General features: G+C 33.7%; 1 protein-coding gene across 3 annotated transcripts in view; it reads right to left on the bottom strand.

Moving 5' to 3' along the window:
* Window positions 1-341: 341 nt before the first annotated feature.
* Window positions 342-17861, bottom strand: part of NRK (Nik related kinase) — a 165699-nt gene continuing 148179 nt past the window's right edge. The window contains exons 24-30 of one of the 3 annotated variants that reach the window (XM_016166764.2): window positions 14171-14329; window positions 9989-10089; window positions 8259-8402; window positions 7830-7979; window positions 5000-5159; window positions 1551-1690; window positions 342-599 (exon numbers count right to left, since the gene is read on the bottom strand). In XM_016166764.2, the coding sequence (XP_016022250.2) occupies window positions 504-599; window positions 1551-1690; window positions 5000-5159; window positions 7830-7979; window positions 8259-8402; window positions 9989-10089; window positions 14171-14329 (950 nt within the window). In that variant the 3' untranslated portion in view covers window positions 342-503. The remainder of the gene's footprint in view (window positions 600-1550; window positions 1691-4999; window positions 5160-7829; window positions 7980-8258; window positions 8403-9988; window positions 10090-14170; window positions 14330-17861) is intronic. The other 2 variants (XM_016166765.2, XM_016166766.2) reach the window with 2 other exon arrangements.

Below are 17861 nucleotides of genomic sequence, written 5' to 3'. Positions count from 1 at the left end.
CAAGTTGTTCAACCTTAGTCTGGTTTATAGCATAGTCCTTATTATTTTCATTTCTTAATCTAACCTTTGGTTCTTTAATTGACTTTTTAAATTTGTATATGGTTTGTTGCTTTTTCCTGAAAAACCTCATTCAGTGCCAATTCTTTTGAAAGCTGGTTGAAATCTAACTCATTACAGGTTTATTTACTCCGTGTTATAAAATCTGAATATAGATACTGCCCAAACTGTCCAAAGAATAATATTTGAATTCACAGTAACAAAAGTTACAAAGTTTGTGCAAAAGACATTGTACACCATTGGAGTACATAGAGCTTGCTATAGTTAATTTTATATATAAAGCTGCATTTCTCATTAAAACTATTTTGTGCTACATTAAAAGTAAAGTATCTGATTTAATTTTTCCCTAATAATAAAACTGAATGCTTATTTAATCTCAGATATTTTAAGATGCAACTTGCACATTTATGATATTTGTAAATGCTGTACTAAATCATTGAAACCTTTTAAACACCATAATTGATTTGGAGCTCTTCAAGTTTTCCAAGGGTCATAAAGTAAACCCGGCTGTGGCGGTTGCGCAGGGTAGAGGTAAAAAACAGCTTTAAAAAGAGAGAAAGAGATACCATCAATAAATATTTAACACATTGTAACCTGATATTTGATAGATAAAACCATAATTTCAATTTATCTACATCAACCAATTAAAGTTATAAGCTATAGTGTTTTTCAGAACAAGATTTCCTCAAATTAAAAGATAAGAATTTAAAATAGTATGTAGTCTAAATTATACATTATAAAACAACTCTTATTCATTTTTAAATTTTATTAAAATACAGCTAATGTATAATATCATATTAGTTTCAAATGTATGCCTTAGTTATTCAACATTTATATACCTTAAGAAGTGATCACCATAAGTCTAGTAACCATCTGACACTGTGCATTATTATTACAATATTATTGACTGTATTCCCTATGTTGTACTTTATATCCTCAGGACTTATTTTATAACTGGAAAGTTGAACCTGTTATTCCCCTTCACCTTTTCCTCCTCTTTAAAAAATTTTTAATTGCAGTTAACATTCAATATTATTTTATATTAGTTTCAGGTATACAGCATAGTGGTTAGCATGAATTCTAGCTCATAATTCAGCAAACACTTTTTCTTCCTCTGTTATTAGGTTATGTTGAAAACTATAAACGGTAGATTTACTCAATCATTCTATTTCAAAATATATTGTTATGAACATGAAAAAAATTATGCATCAAATACAATCATGGATTTTGCACTAAATAAAAGAGTGGCCAAGTTTTGTTTAGGACATAGTTAAATTTTTTACTTTTTTTGAAGTTTCTTTTTGAAATCAAATTTCATCATTTACCAATTCAGTGTTTCTACTGCCAAATGTAAAATTGTTTTTATCAGCAATATGCCAATTTGAGAAATAACATAAATGTATTTTGGTCAAAAGGAAAAGTATATAAATTTCCTTAGTTAATTCTCATTGCTTGCTTTACTTTTTTCTCTAACTGGAAAATGTAAGCCATACCTTGTCACCTCGAGTACACAGAAATCTCAGCTTCTTAATTGACCTGCGCTTCAGTTCACTTTCCAGATGCCTTGATTGCAAAGAGCGAACTTCAATGGCCTTTTGGCCCCATCCTGTGGTTCGCTGTGTACACTCATAGGCTACAATAAAAAATTAAAATTAGAAAAACACAAAATGTTTCTATAAGCGATAGAAAATTATAACTCATTCAACATTTGGTTATTAAGAGACTGATGTTTACAGTTCGAGTAAACACATTTTTTTCCTCCTTCTATAGTCAGTCATTTAGCCATCATGCTGCTCAGCAGTGGTGCTAAAACCAGCAATGTATTATCAGTATCGTGATCAACATTGAATAACATTGGAGAATATTCGTATTTTCCAATAGCACAGAAAAAGCTAAGGGTTAATTCTACCCTGTCTGTAGAAAGTCAAATCTACCCACAGCCATTCTTTTTTTACAGTCTAGTTGAGATACAGCATTCCCTAAGGGTTTGTAATTGTGTTTAAGTAATATACGTGGAAACCTGACTAACTTTCAACATTAACACTGTTAAAGAATGACTTGCTTAAATGATGACTTTAGCAACTCTAACGCAATTCAGTGAATTATTATGTTATAAACAGAACTAAAGCTAATTTGATACTGTTAATGCTCTCTCTTGCTCAGGAAATTTTTATAAGATTTCAACTTTTATACCCTGTTTTATATTACTTGGTGACAATAAAATTTATGGCAATTGCTTTAAAGCAATCTAATGATGTAAATAACCATACAGTCAGCTGGTGCTGTACAGTATTCTTGACACAAGGAGCAGTATTGTTAAAAGTTTAACTTTCGAGTTGATATTTTTTAATATACTTTATAGAGAAGCAAATGCCCATAAATAAATGCCATCTTGTATTTAAAATAATATCAATTTTTTTTGTCAAGTTAAAATAGTCTACAAAATGCTGAATCAAGGGGCCTTCTCATATTGACATGATTAAAATCAGAACTCAATTCATTAAACTTTCCATTTTCATCTATTATAAAGGCAATAAACTCTGCATTGATATAATTACAATATAACTAAAAAATATTTTCCTTATCTTTTTCAAAGGTTCTAGGATGCCTTTGTTAAAACCGAAATTTACCTGTCCTATACACCTATACATCAAATATACATAAAAAGACTCATGAAAAAATTATTAAACTTTTATAAACATGGATTTTCATAGGCACTGTGAACAATTTTGAATCCTTTAACTAAAACTTGCCAAGTACTTATTAATTCTTGTTTTCTTTTACATTATAATTCAAAATATTTATGTGTATGAAACTGACATAAAATTGTAATTAAATTATGATCAAATTTTTATTTAGACAATGGTCTCCTGGAAAGAGACTTTATAAGTCCAATTTCAGACTACAATTAAAATCACACCAGATTTAAGAGAAGTAAAGGGAATCCATAGCCTAGGTGATGGGAATGAGTAATAAATTTAATGTAGCTGGATTTGGAATTTTTTTCACCTATGTAAATTTGTCATTAAAACTGATTTTTTAAAACAAATTCAAAGATAAAAGTTTATAAACAAATGCACAGGTTACTTGCTGAGTCCAAGTACACAGTTCATATGGCATTCCATAATTTCTACCTTAATTCTGAAACATGCTCATCAGCCACTTAATTTAGTTTCTGCGCTAGCTTACTTATGAGATGAAATCTAATGATTTAGAGTGGGAATGCTTAATGATATTTGCTGTGATTGTTAAGCCTGTATATATTTTTTGAACATCCAGAGAAATGATCTTATTATTGGAAAAATTTAATATATCTCAGGGAAATGTAAGATTTAGATCGGGAAAATCTGGATCTTGGTTAGTTTAAATAAAAATAAAACAGTCATTTTTAGACAGAAAAGGAGTTATTTATTTCCTTAATATCAGTGTTATACTGTAGTCTTTAGTATACTCTCAAAATACCCTTAATACACAAATCAAAATATCATGTTCTTATAGGGCTATAATTGATTTTACATTTAAAGAGATGTTTTTCAAACTCTAGCAACTTAAAATAGCTTTTTGTTTTAGGTCAGAAGTTGCCCTAAGGACAAGCGCTGTACCAGATGACTTTTTAAGAGTCCTTTGATTCCTATGATTGTCTAATGACATAAATATAGGAGTTCGTTCAGTTTTTCATTTGAACTGATTTTTTTTAAATTTTAATTTCTGATTAACATATTGATCACAGAAGTACCACTGTAATGGTTATATCAGGATTCTGTATTTTCAGTGTTTTCCCCAAGATCTGTTAATTATATTGCAAGCATTTACCTTCTGTTGCTTAAAATAGTTTTAAACTCTGTGAGTTCTTACCTATTTGAGGAAACTGAAGGAGGTTTTCAGGACAATCTTTAACACTATGTATGCAAAAAGAAATGATTCTGCAGATGCAGTACAAAGTGCCATCATCTCATAATGAAAAAAATGTTCATTAAAAATCAATCCTTTCAGACTGGTCCTTCTAGCCACATTTAGCCATTTAATAGAGATTTCAGAAGCTAGTGACTTCTCTATAGAAAAACTGCCTTTCTCTCTCTTTCTCCCTCTCTCTCTCCTTTCTCTTTCTCTCTCCCTTTCTTTTCTACTTTATTTGCTTCATTAAACTCCTCATATTTTCAGGAACATTTATCATTCCTCAATCCATTCTACTCTCTCTAATATGTTTTACTGTTTATATGCATTCTGTTCCCTATCCAGAATAACCTCTGTAGTCGTCAAGCCACGGAGACACATACAAGAGTCTCAAGTTATTCAGATTTTCCAGACCTGCTGTCCTGCACTGTTCAGGAAGAAAAAATGTCCTGGCCTGATGAAGATAAAAAGGCAGTTTTCTTTATGTTGCTATCTGGGTTGTACCTAATAGGCATTCCGGTCAGTCATATTTATCTCTTTTGTAAATGAAGTATGATGAAATCTTAGTGACAACCAATATGTCATATATTCAGTTTGCATTTAATTCTTCACAAGACTATTACTCGCTAAACAGAACACTATTGACTGTATGAAACAGAATAATTTTGCTCTTCTTTTATGACTATTTGTCAGTCTCCTAAGAAAAGGTAAACCCCAAAATCGATGTGATGAAATGAAGCATTTTCAACATCTGTGTAAAATCTGCAAGTAAAGGGAGTTAAAATAAAATTATACATTATTGTGGAAAGGAATTCCTTTCCCATTTTAATTATATGATTATTGAAAATGAACAACTAAGATAGCCAAAATCAGTCTCTGTGGTAGCTTTGTGGATTCATTAAGCCTATGACAAACACACACATCATCTTACTAAGGGAACATTTATGTAATATCCCAAATTATCCCTTTATGCCTAGAGAAAATGTGACACCTTAATAGATAGAAGCTTCCATGGGACCATATGAAAGAGGAAAATTTTTATACATACCTACTGAAGATGGTATGTATTTCCACACTTCAAGGATCTTCTTGAAGAGTTGTTCATTTGCTTCCGTAGAAAGAGCTTCAGCATCAAAGGTGAGCATCATGCCAATTCCCAAGGAATCAGGTAAAATGATGATATTCTGTGGTATAATGATTTCCAGGGGCTGGAATTATGTTTCATAAGGATTTATATGCCCAACATTTTATTACTACTAGTTTAATTGAGGCAGATTGGTTGAGCAATAAAGACCAAAAGGGGGTTCAAAGTACAGAGAGGAAGAGAAACTTCTACTTCCATATTAAACAGCACGCTATTGAACACTTAAGAAGAGCCTTCTTTAGGTCATAATGTCATCACTGCTTTATATGCGCCTTTAAATTTAGGACGAATCTTTGTTTGAAAAGAGTAGAGATATATTTCCAACACAGAAATTCATTGAAATTTCACAAAGTATTATATATAATGATAGAAGAAATATTGCTTGTCTCAGAGTTGGATTTCAGCACATTAATGAGTACTTTAGCAATGAATGTGTGAATCGAGTAACAAATACATAATCACTGATTATCTACCAATTCATTCAGATCAGAAATAGAAAATTAACTTAAAATTAACTTGAACTTAAAATGTTTACAAGGAACAGCTTTATAATGTTCTTCACTGCTTGAAATCTAAGTCATCCTTTTTTCACACACAAAAAATTTAAGATTTTCTTATTCAATTTATGTAATCTTAATATGCCTTCGATACACAAATTTGGAGATATATTAGGTAACTTAATATTAAACACTAAAATATCTAAGAATTTCTGAATTTCACGATGCATAAAAGTGACAAAATTTGCTTAAACTACAGATATTATCATGTTAATAGTATTTACTTAAGAAATAAACAATTACTTTCTTCTATCATTTCTCCAATTTAGCAAGTTACAAGAAAAAAGGTCAGAAACTATACTTGCCAAACCCAGCGTACTCAGGCTAAGTGCTTGAGGCCATGTTTCAGCAACAACAATCCTTAAAACTAAAATGGGGATCCAGAGGCGAAAAGCAATTTTTATGCGTTTCCTGGGCACTCGCATGAGCAATTGAATCCGAAAAGAGATGAAGGAAGTGAGAAAGAAATTACAAGAAAAAAGGTTGTCTCAAAAAAATTCCGTTTAGAGTAAAGCTGGACTGGTGTAAATCCAGACAGCCTGAGAGGTAATTCTCTTGCTTCTCAGATGGTTCCTGAAGTAACCAGATATTCTTTAGCACACATGGCTTCTTTGTAGCATTACAACTTTTGTCATCTAGCTTTCTTGAAAATGATATTTTTAGTACATGCTGTTTCAGAAGACACTTTCCCCTCCCTTATATTAGAGTCCTTTCTCTTTTAATGGGTTAAGACACTAGAGTGTTTAGCTAAAAATACCATTTTTAAATATGCTTAAGGTATCCTAATTAGGTCAGAAAGTTTTTTTTTAACTCTTTTCTCTGTAGTCATCAAGTGAAACACAGGGTATTATCTTTTTCAATGACCTTTGAAATAAGTGTAAACTTGGACCAGTGCTGCAATGTTCAATACTGCACTAGCTTCAAAATAAAGCTATCTGATGTTACATTAAAAAAATAAGATGCAGAAAGCTATTACAGAAACTCTCAACTGAAGAATACTATAATATTTGCATCAAAATTAACTTAAACGCATATCTAAATTACTCATATCTAATAGCTTTGGCTTGACTTGGTTCAGTATTTTATGTATTACAAACAGGGTGATTTCTATGTAATCACAGATGACAACTGAGTGGTCAGTTAATTATATTGTTAATATGACCAAACTTTATTTAATGTTTCCACTAATGATCTGACAATTCCTCTATGTAATTTGTTAGAGATGTATGAGATAATCCTGAAAGTCATGCAAAATATCACAGTACTACAGTGAATTAAAAGTACAAAAAGTTTCCTCTTGGACTTTCATATAATGTTAACCTACTAAAATACTAATTGTTGACAAAATGAGAAATTAAGAAAGGGTGAGATAGGTTTGTTGGTTTAGCTTTTCTTTTTAAATCTCATTTTTAAGAGGACAAATATCACTGCCATCAACAAATCTGAGACACAGCAGAATTATATTTTGTATGGTGTACAAAATACATGGTGTGTGGGAAAAATATTATGTTGTGTTCAAGTTATTTATATTAATGATGTATACAACATTTTTACAATTATCTATTTCTTAGATGTGCTATATTTTCATTATTTATAATTATTTAAGAGTTGAGCTGCATTAGCTTTTTACATGTTGAATCCTTTGATCGGAAATTCTAACTATGATTGATATTATAAGAGAACCACTTTATGAGCATTTTCTATATATCACTACAATCTGTATAAAGAAGGGAGATAACATATAATAATACTGTGATACTGGTGTTATATTTTTAAAGAATCTGTTAATGTATTATAGGGTGCAGAAGGACTAAAGCAGGGAATGTAAGCTCATATGTCTATTAGTGGAAGTTATAAATCCATAAAGATGAATGGATAGAGAATATATAGCATATATTCCATAGAAGTCCAGATTTTAAAGTGTACACTCTATTCATTTAAAAATAAAAGACACTGTGCCAGACAAACACTATTTATCTGCAGGACAGACTCAGTTTGGACTAAAAAAACATCAGTGAATTTTTGTTTATCCATTACTACTTTCTGGCATTCTGTATTTACCTTTTAGGTCTCAGTTCCAGTATAGACATTGATAATCATGTTTTTAAACCTTTAAGAGTTTTGACAGTTGTAAAAAACTCAAACTGTGGTAAGAAAATATTTTCTAAGGATCTTACGTTATTTGGCAGGGTCACATCAGACATAACCTCAGATTCTGCATCAATGATATGATATCCATCTGCTGAGCTGAAGAAAATCTTCAGTCTTTTTTCAGAACCAATAGCCAGGTCAACTGTCACTGGCTTATGACCAAGTGTTGGAAATACCTGTAGATATAAAACCAAATATGGCCAAAAGGCCAAAAATGACACTATAAGACAAAAATCCCCCTGCCCTTTCACTTAACATGTTTATAAAACCCAGGTGATTTTTTAAAATTATATAATGTATTTAAAGACCTATGTATTACAACTTTTATTAGACCTGGTACAACAATGAGAACATAATCATATTCAGGTTCTAAATATTGATTTTCCCTTTGAAGGCTAGAACTCTAATAATCATTAAGAGCCCTTCACTCTATTTGCTGTCTTTAAATTCCTTGCCTTGAGCTTCAGCAAATGAAGGAGCTCATCTGGTCTCTTAAAACGGTTCGCTGGATCAGCTGCCTGTATTTTTGCCAGTATTCGTATATAGGCTTCATAGGACATGTAGTCTCCTTCAGAGTCTGCTGATTGATCAACGCATACTTGGTAAGGAATGAAAAAGGCCAAACATGTTAACCTACCATAGACTGGATGTACACTAGGCTCCTATGGTTCCTAGTCCAAGGAAACAAAAAGCCAAACAGGATTCATTGCCATGTGCAGGTCACAGTAGAGGAATGGGCATCACAGGGTTCACCATACTGTAGTCATGAAGTGAGATTCGAGAACTGGAGTGAGGACTTAGACCAGGAATTGCGTATCAGGCTAGACAGGCTGTTGGTACTTATCTTCTTTGTTTTCCAGCTCCATATCAGGCAGCTCTGACCAATCAGCAGACACCCAAGAACAAACCCATATCCAAATACTGACAGCTGACCCAAGGTCCAATTTAGGGAGATCAGATCAGGGATGTGATTTGTGTTGGTGTGGACCAGGCTGTCTGTATAGTAGTCTATGCTATTTATAAAAGAATATATTTATCATGTAAACAGATATTGAGGGTCAGTTGTAAAAATTAGCTCACCTTTATTTTATACATGTGATGTTTTGGCCTACACAATATACCATGTGAACAGATCCTGACCTAAGACACAAAAGTATTTCATGAATGCCTTTCTTAGGTCTTTAATGACATGTCCTTATCAGCATTTTATAAAAATTTGTCCATGGGCTAACTAATTAAAATCACCTGGCACATTTGCTAAAGATATAGATTCTCAGGCCCCACTATAGACCTACTAAGTTGGCCTGAGGTTGGGTCTGGTCTCTAAACTTTTAACAAATGCTTCAGATGATTCTGATGCGCACCCCAGATTAAGACTCTATATAATGCTGCCAGTTCATTAGTCAGTCCTCATTACTGTGGAGTAAGTATAAAATAATCTTATTTATGTGGAATTCTGGAGCATTATAAAAAGGTAATACAGATTAAAAGCCCCCAGTTTATGAGATGTGATTAAAAAACAATTATCAACTTAATTGTTTGGGATGCTAAATGGTTACCTCAAGGCCGATGCTCAGAAGTTCAGTTAAATCATAATAAAGGTGGAAATAGTACTGGTAATCCAAATAAACCTAACCACCATTTTTTGCAATAGTTCTACAGAGAAATGTGTTTAGAGTTCTAGCTTGGAAAGAATACAGACCCACCTTTTCCTCCTCATTCACTTCTATTGTGTCTCTGGTAATTAAAGGCTTTCTTTCTCTTCCTTCATTTCTCTACTGTTGGATTCCTCTCTCTATCATTGCCACAACTTTCCTTACTTTCCTTCTTCTCTACACCCCCCACTAACATTGAAAAACTTCTTTCTTAGCACCAAGTCATTGGGGTGGCACCGAAAGCCCGTGTTAGGGTTCTAGAAAATAAGGTCTTCATGTTGACTACAGGAATCAGGAGTAAGAAGCTGGTGGGGAGGTCTTCTAAGGGAAGGGGTCAGGGATTTCCCTCACACTTGCTGCAGTGCCTGTGAATTGTCTAAAAAACGGTTAAACAATAATTATTGACATGGTATTTTCAAATTACATTAACTGTATAAGAATGGTATATATTTCTGCTACTATATTCCAAAATATTTTCTTGTTTACAAAAGATATAAAAAACATATAAAAAAGAAAAGGAGACCACTCACTTTAATAGCAGTATTTTCATCAAAGGACTTTGGTGCCCATGCATAAAGGTGAATTGATGATTTCAAAGCAATTGCAATATATGTTGTTTCTTCATGTTGAACTAAAATAATAAAATACAAAGAAGCAATGATGCTGCAGAGTTAATAAGAACACTCACATATTTCTATTCGTTATAGAAAATATAACCATAATGTAAGAGTATAAATCATATATTTTTAGAAAAGTTATTTGGTTACATTTTGAAGATCTCCCCAAAGGCAACACAATTATTATATAGCTTAATGGAGTATAAACATTAGCTTTCAAGAGCACTCTAAATTGTACACTGTAAACTATAGACCATTGCTTAAAAACCTTAAAAAGGACTTTGTTCATGGATGGGTATACCACATTGTTAAGAGGGCAATACTGTCCAAGCAATCTACAGATTCAATGCCATCTCTCTTAAAATCCCAATGACCTTTAATGTAGCAATGAAAATGCTAATTGTAAAATTTATGTGGAATTAGAAGAGGCTCCACATAGCCAAAGCAATTAAAAAAGAAAAAACAAACTTGGAAGACTCACACTTCCTGATTTCAAAACTTACTACAAGCTATACTAATCAAAACAGTGTAGTACTGACATAGGGATAGATATAAAATTGGAGGTTTACAAATAAATGCATACTTCTATGGCCAATGATGTCAAGCTCATTCAACAGGGAAAGAACTGTCTCTTCAACAAATGGTACTGGGACAACTGAATATCTACATACAAAAGAGTAAAGTTGGACCCCTTATCTTATAACATATATAAAAATAACTCAAAATGGATCAAAGACCTAGATGTAAGAATTAAAATTATAAAATTCTTAGAAGTAAATATAGGATAAATCTTCATGGCAATGGATTCTTATATTTGACTCCAAAGGCATAAGCAACAAAAGAAAAAAAAAAGTAGATAAATTGGATTTCATCAAAATTGAAACTTCCATGCATGAAAGAACAATATTGAGAAAGTGAAAAGACAAGCTATAAAATAGGAGAAAATATTTGAAAATCATATATCTGATAAGGGTCTAGTATCCAGAAAATAAAAAAAAAATAGATTGCTTACAACTCAACAACAAAAAGACAACTTTCCTTACATCAGGGAAATGCAAACCAAAACTACAATGAGATGCAACATTACACCCACTTGAATGGTAGAATCTGCAAGTGTTAATAAAGATGAAAAGAAAATGGAGTCTTTATACTTATGGCAATGTAAAATGGTGCAGCCAGTTTAAAAACACAGTCTGGAAAAACTATCCAAGATAAAACAAAAACAAAAACAAAAACAAAAAAAACTCCCATACATTCCCATGTACAAAGACATGTATGAATATGTTTTTACAAGCATTGTCCCTAACAGACAAAACAGTGGAGTGTCAATGTATAGATGATGAACACATAAAAAATTGGATAAACACAAGGTGATAAATCTATAAAGTGCAATACTATTCAACAATAAAAAGGAAATACTGATACTTGTTGCATAGGGTACAGAATGGATGAACCTTAAAAATATGAAGTGACAGAAGACTGTCACAAAAGATTACAGAATGTAAGATTTCATTTAAATAAATAGTCCAGAAGAGACAAATCTATAGCAAAAGAAAGTAGATCTGTGGTTCCTGTTGACCCTGAGAAAGAAGATATCTACCAAGAAGAGATATCCTGGTGACAAAATGTACTCAAATTTAAAAGCAAAACCTAGCAGTTGTTTCTAAACAGGGGCCTTTCATGAATACCACACTTCAGGGAGAAGCCTACACTGAGTTCCTGCCTGCTGAGCCAGCCCCTATAAAGGAGTTCTTGAAATCGTATTTCAACCAATAGGATTGAGATTTGATGTCCATTCAGAGTATTGCAGCTATCTCATCATTAGCATTTCCACCAAAAAATCAGAGCAGCTCCATTCTGACCAATAAGGACATTTCCTTTTGGACCAATCAAACAGCAAGGATTTGCAATACTCATTTGCATGAATATGGACCAATCAGGGACCCAAGGCAGAGACTTCTTCCTATATAGGTCAGCTCCCCTCTGGCCCAGAGAGCATACTAACCCTTTTTACCAAAGACTAAATCCTATGTTTCTCTGCTGGAGCTGGCCACAGTGGAGTGGAACAGACCAGCGCAGGATAGAGCGTAGTTAGTGCACCAGACTGGAGCAAGTGGAGCAGGCCAGAGCAGAGCAGAGCAGAGCTGTCTAGCCCAAGAGGGGTATTGACCCAGGGCCACTTCACAGCCATGCTGTTTCACAGCCCTGCTGCTTCATAACTGAGCCGTAACACTGTTGAGCTGTTACAGGACTGTGCTGTTCTCACAGTCATGTTTTGTCACAATAGGGTCATTTGCACTGAAAAGTTTCCTCCTTCGCCACACCCCAAAGTGGGGACTTCTGTTGGCATTGAATTGGTGCTAGTACCCATATTGCTTGACATTATCTAGGATTATGAGGAGATGGATGTGAGTGAAAAAGAGATTGACTATGGAGTGATTGCTAATGCAACGGGGATTCTTTTGGGGATAATGAAAATAAGGTCATGGTGATGGTTACATAACTCTATAAACATACTGAAAACCATTAAATTGTTTACTTTAAAATGAGTGCATTTTGTGCTATGTAAGTTGTTTCAATAGAGTTTTAAAGAGAAAACATGTATAAAAATGTATATGCTTTTCCTCAGATAAAATTTCTGCTCTTATGGAATATGTAGTGTCCTACCTGATAGATTTATTCTTAGTGAAACCAATATATAAATTCTCTCTCTCTCTCCCTCTCCACCCCCTCTCATACATACACATACTCATACATACATACATACACACACACACACACACACACACATCAGGCTTACATTTTCTTTGTCTTTTGCACTATTTCTAAGATGGTCAAAGAAACATGATTAATAAACCTCCAATGAGCAAAGGAATTCTACTTTTCCACATGTCAGTAGGACAAATGTTTTTATTTGTTTTGAGAGCTGATATGTGTTGGAATGGGGTCAGCCAGGAAAACTAGACTTAGCTCGTCATCCCACCTACCAAGAGCAGAATTTGCAAGATGGTTATCTTTGTAAACTCTTTCTTATTGAAATAAAATTTTTACAAGTTGGTATGAAACATTTCTGCTATATAAACTTTTGGGTTAACATCTGGCGATATCATTCACCTGTGGCTACCAAATTTACATAATATTATTTGAAGAAAAAATAGTGATACATAAAACTAGTAGTATATTTAATGCCTAATTTGGGTATTCATTTATTTCTTCAGTGATATATGTGCACATATGTACATACATATGGAAACTTATCCTGGAAAAGTCTCTTTATATGCAGAACAGAAATGGTTAGTCAGGATAGAAATATCCTGATGCAACTCATATTAAGTGATTCCAGCTATCTTTTACCTATATCACTAATTCTGCCTGAAGGGAAACTAGTGAAGAGGAAAGAAGAAAATGAAGGCTGAGAGTAGAGGGGATTTTCTTCAAAAACAGAACAGAATGGGATAATATTACTTCCCAGTTGTTTATGGATGAGAACAGGATTCTGAGACCCTGGAGTTGTAACTCCATTTCAAAGTAGATGATTGTGAAAAGACAGGGGATATGAAAACACTAATCAGACAAGATATATTTAGTAATTATATTCATAAATCTCAAATGTGAGAGCAAGATCCAGCAGACCATAGGAAATTTTTCTTTTTGACTCCATAAGAGGGATTTTCCAATTAACAATAAAAGGAATTATTATGTGATTCTGTTTTATTGCTGTTTCAAGGGAAGATAATGTCATATGAATCATCATTCAGGTTACTGAAGACATATCAAGAACATTTATAGAATTATATAGAGACAGGAATAAAAGATCAGTTCATCTGTACTAATTAGAGTGACTGCTGAGGAAAAAAAGGTGAGAAAATAAACCAAATTTAACTTTGAAAACTATTTTGGCTAATCAATATTTTTCTCAATAACAGTCAAAATTGTGGCACAAAGGACCTGGAAGCTATCTCAATGAAATTCATTCATTTTTATATGAAGTTACAATTTTTTCCTCTCTATACTTAGCCTTTCACAACAATGTACTTTGTCAAACAAAGGGAAGAAAAATGTGTTTACTTATAGTAAATATGAAATGTGACTTACGAACACTGAAGTGTTCACAGCCTGTCAACTTATCAATAGCTTTGCAGGCTTCCTCTGTCTTTAGCATTTTCTCTTGTCTTCTTTTACTTTCTGGATCATCATTCAAAATCTTGTTCCTCAGCCAAGTCAAATGATACATCCGAAGTCTGTTCTTACGTCCTGATAGAGAAGATATAGTGTTTCAGGTCACTCTATTTTTTTCACATATGAGAAGAACAAAAGAGTAAAGGTATTTTGTCACTTTAACCAAATGTTTTCATTAAAGTAAAAAGCCATCTTAAACAACTTCACTGCATCAGAGTCTTCTCTTCAGAGTTGGGAAATGTGATGGCAAAGTTTCTCACTTAAAAAAGACAAAGTTGTCCCAGCTACCTATGTTACTGTCTGAAATGAATAGAAAATATTTCTTTGGGACAGCTTAAAACTTCCACTGAGCATGCAACAGAATTAACATCCATTCATTTGGACCTTGGCTTTTTCTCAATTATAGTTGGCATACAATAGTATATTAGTTTCAGTTGTACAGCATAGTGATTAGAGACAGATAACTCACAAAATGATCACCCCACTAAATCATCCCCTTACAAATTACAACATTGTTAACTATTTTCCTTATGATACACTTTATATTTTCATGTCCATTTTGCAACTATCCATTTGTACTTCTTAATTCCTTTGCCCTTTTTCATCATCCCCTCACTTCCCTCTCATCTAGTAGCCCTCAAAATATTCTCTGTATCTATGAGCTTATTTCAGTTTTTATTGTTGTTTTTTATTTTGTTTAGGTTCCACATGCATGTGAAATCATGTGATATTTGTCTTTCTCTATCCAACTTATTTCATTCAGCACAATACCCTCTAGGTCCCTCAACGCAATATTTTTTTTCTATCGCCTTCCTTTTAGTCTCTGCGTGTCTTTTAATCTGAAGTGAGTCTCTTGGAGGCAGAACATGTAGGTGTCTTGTTTTCTTATCCATTCATCCATTCTATCTTTTGGTTGGAGCACTTAATTCTTTTCTACTTGAGGCACTTTTTGATAGGAATGTAATTATTACTATTCTTTATTCCTGTTTTTGATATATGTTTTTTCTTCTTAAAGAGGTCTTTCCAATATTTCCTGTCATACTGGTTTGTTATTGATGAATTCCTTTAGCTTATTTTTGTCTGGGAAGCTCTTTATATGTCCTTCGACTTTAAATGATAGCTTTGCTAGAAGATGTATTCTTGGTTGTAGATTCTTGGTTTTCACCACTTGGAATATTTTGTGCCAAGCCCTTCTATCCTGCATAGTTTCTTTTGAGAAATCAGCTGCCAGTCTTATGGGTGCTCCCTTGTAGGTAACTAACTGCTTTTCCCTTGCTGCTTTTAAGATTCGCTCTCGGTATTTAACTTTTGGCATTTTACTAACGATGTGTCTTGGTGTGTGCCATTTTGGAATCCTGGTTTATGAGACTCTGAGCTTCCTGGGGTTTTATGTCTATTTCCTTCCCCAGGTTAGGGAAGTTTTCCATCATTATTTCTTCAAATAGTTCTTCAATTTCTTATTTTCTTTCAGGTACCCTATGACATGGGTATTTTTACAGTTAATTGTGTCTCATAGGCTCCTTAAATTACTATTATAGTCTTGAATTCTTTGTTCTTGCCATTCTGATTGAGTGTCATTGGCTTCCCCATCCTCTATATTGGTGGTTTGATGCTTTTCAACTACTCTGTTGACTTCCTCTAATATACTCTTCATCTCAGATGTGTTCTTCATTTCTGACTAGTTCCCTTTTATAATTTCCGTGTTCATTTTTTATGGTTTTTATCTTTGTTAAAGTTCTCGCTGAGTTCATCTACTCTTCCCCTAAGTTCACTGAACATCTTTATAACCAGTGTTTTGCACTCTGCATCTGTTAGATTATTTGACTTCATTATTCCTGGAACTCTATTCTGTTCTCATATGGCTTCTGTTTTTTTATCTTTCTTTTTTGTCTGCATTTCTGTGTCTGTTTCTATGTACTAAGCAAAAGCTCTTAGGTTTCTTGGTCTTATTAATGTGGCTTTGTGGAGTAGGTGTCTAGTGGTACAGTCCCGAGAGGAGTTCAGCTACAGGCCAAGTTTAGCTCCAGCCTGTATTCCTCCAGGGCCACCTGTTAAGATTCAGCAAGCAATCCACAAATGCTGTGCTTATAGTTGCCTCAAGAAACCACACCAGAAACTGAGGCGAGCTGCCACTAGTGTGAGCCTTGGTACTGCTCAACAAGGAGCACCTGACTCTCCAAGGACCCACCTGGATATGGCTTAGGTGGGGCTGCAAGTTGGGGGAGGTGGAGTTTCAGGTAATCCTCTGGCCGGAGTGATCTCTGTTATCTAGTTTGATGATGTCTGAGCTATAGTGGTACTGAGTCTGTATGCTGGGAGTGGGGAGGACTCAGTAGAGGAACAACAGATACAACAAGCATTTCTGCCTGGGAGAGAGCTTCATCTCCAGCCCTTGCTCTGACAACTCAGTGTCCCTCTCTAAGTCCTTGGTGCCCCACCAGGAGCAGCCAACTTGGCTCTGGTGCTCAGAGCTAGCAAGCCCATCACCGAGAAAGTCCGCTCACAGACATGGCCCCTTTAAGAGGTGTCTGCAGCTGCTGGCTGCAGATGCCGCAGGCTCTGTCCTAATCAGCCACTGGAGACCGGGCGGCCTTGTGTCTTCGCCCCCTCTTACTTTCTACTATTGAAGGGTGATTTCTTTTTTCTCTCCCTGGTTTTAGTCCTGTTCATCTAGATTTCAGGAGGCTTTGCTGGCTGTTTGCTCCGTGTTTCTGTAACAACTTTGATTTGGTCACAAGAGGAATGAGGAAAGCCTCTATCATCTACTTCATTTTTCCCCCAACCTACTCAACCCAATTTACTTTTAATGTTAAATTTCTAATTGTAAATCCCAGCAAATACTTACAATTCCCTCAGGAAGATCAGAACTTTAACATTACTCATTTCTTCTTCTATATAGTGACTTATATTCATTTTTAGGGTTTATGATTACAAGATTTCTATGCTCAAGAAATCCAAGACTTATGTTTATTACTTATGTGATAAATCTTAAATATATTTTACATAAAAATTTTCGAAGCAGCATTAGAATTCATATATCTATATCTATTGTCATTCTATTCCTAAATGGTAAAGAAATTTGTGCTCTAAATGATTGGGCTTCTTTCTGCACTGATGTTCTCAGTACTATTTGATGAAAAAATCACCTAAATTTGAGAGAAACTTAAGTATTAAAAAGGGCACATTTGGGTTAAAGAAAGTTGGATAAAAAGCAAAGAAATCTGTTATCCAGCCAACCACATTTTTTCAAAAGCTAAATGTTGCTTCCATGTACCTCAAGCAATGATAAACAAATGACCATAAAACACGATAAAAAATCATGAAGCTTGAGCATATCTATAGAGGATTTTTCTCCTCTAATTAAAACAAAGCAAGTTAATCAAATTCATGAATACACATAATCATTAATTAATGTGCAATATGGCTATTAAGTATAGACAGAAATGTATGTAAACATATATAGATAACTGTGATTAAGCATCATTTTATTCTATATTCAATCCATTTTTTTTAACTTTTTCTATCCTTTTATCAGTCATCTTTTACTTATAGTCAGCTTTAATGCTAGTGTTTCCCTGATACCAAGTACTGTTTAGCAATCATGTCA

The sequence above is a fragment of the Rousettus aegyptiacus genome, unplaced genomic scaffold (assembly GCF_014176215.1).
Source record: "Rousettus aegyptiacus isolate mRouAeg1 unplaced genomic scaffold, mRouAeg1.p scaffold_m13_p_9, whole genome shotgun sequence".
NCBI classification, from domain to species: domain Eukaryota; kingdom Metazoa; phylum Chordata; class Mammalia; order Chiroptera; family Pteropodidae; genus Rousettus; species Rousettus aegyptiacus.
Note: the sequence above shows the minus strand (reverse complement) of the source record. Positions and strands in the feature narration are given on the sequence as shown.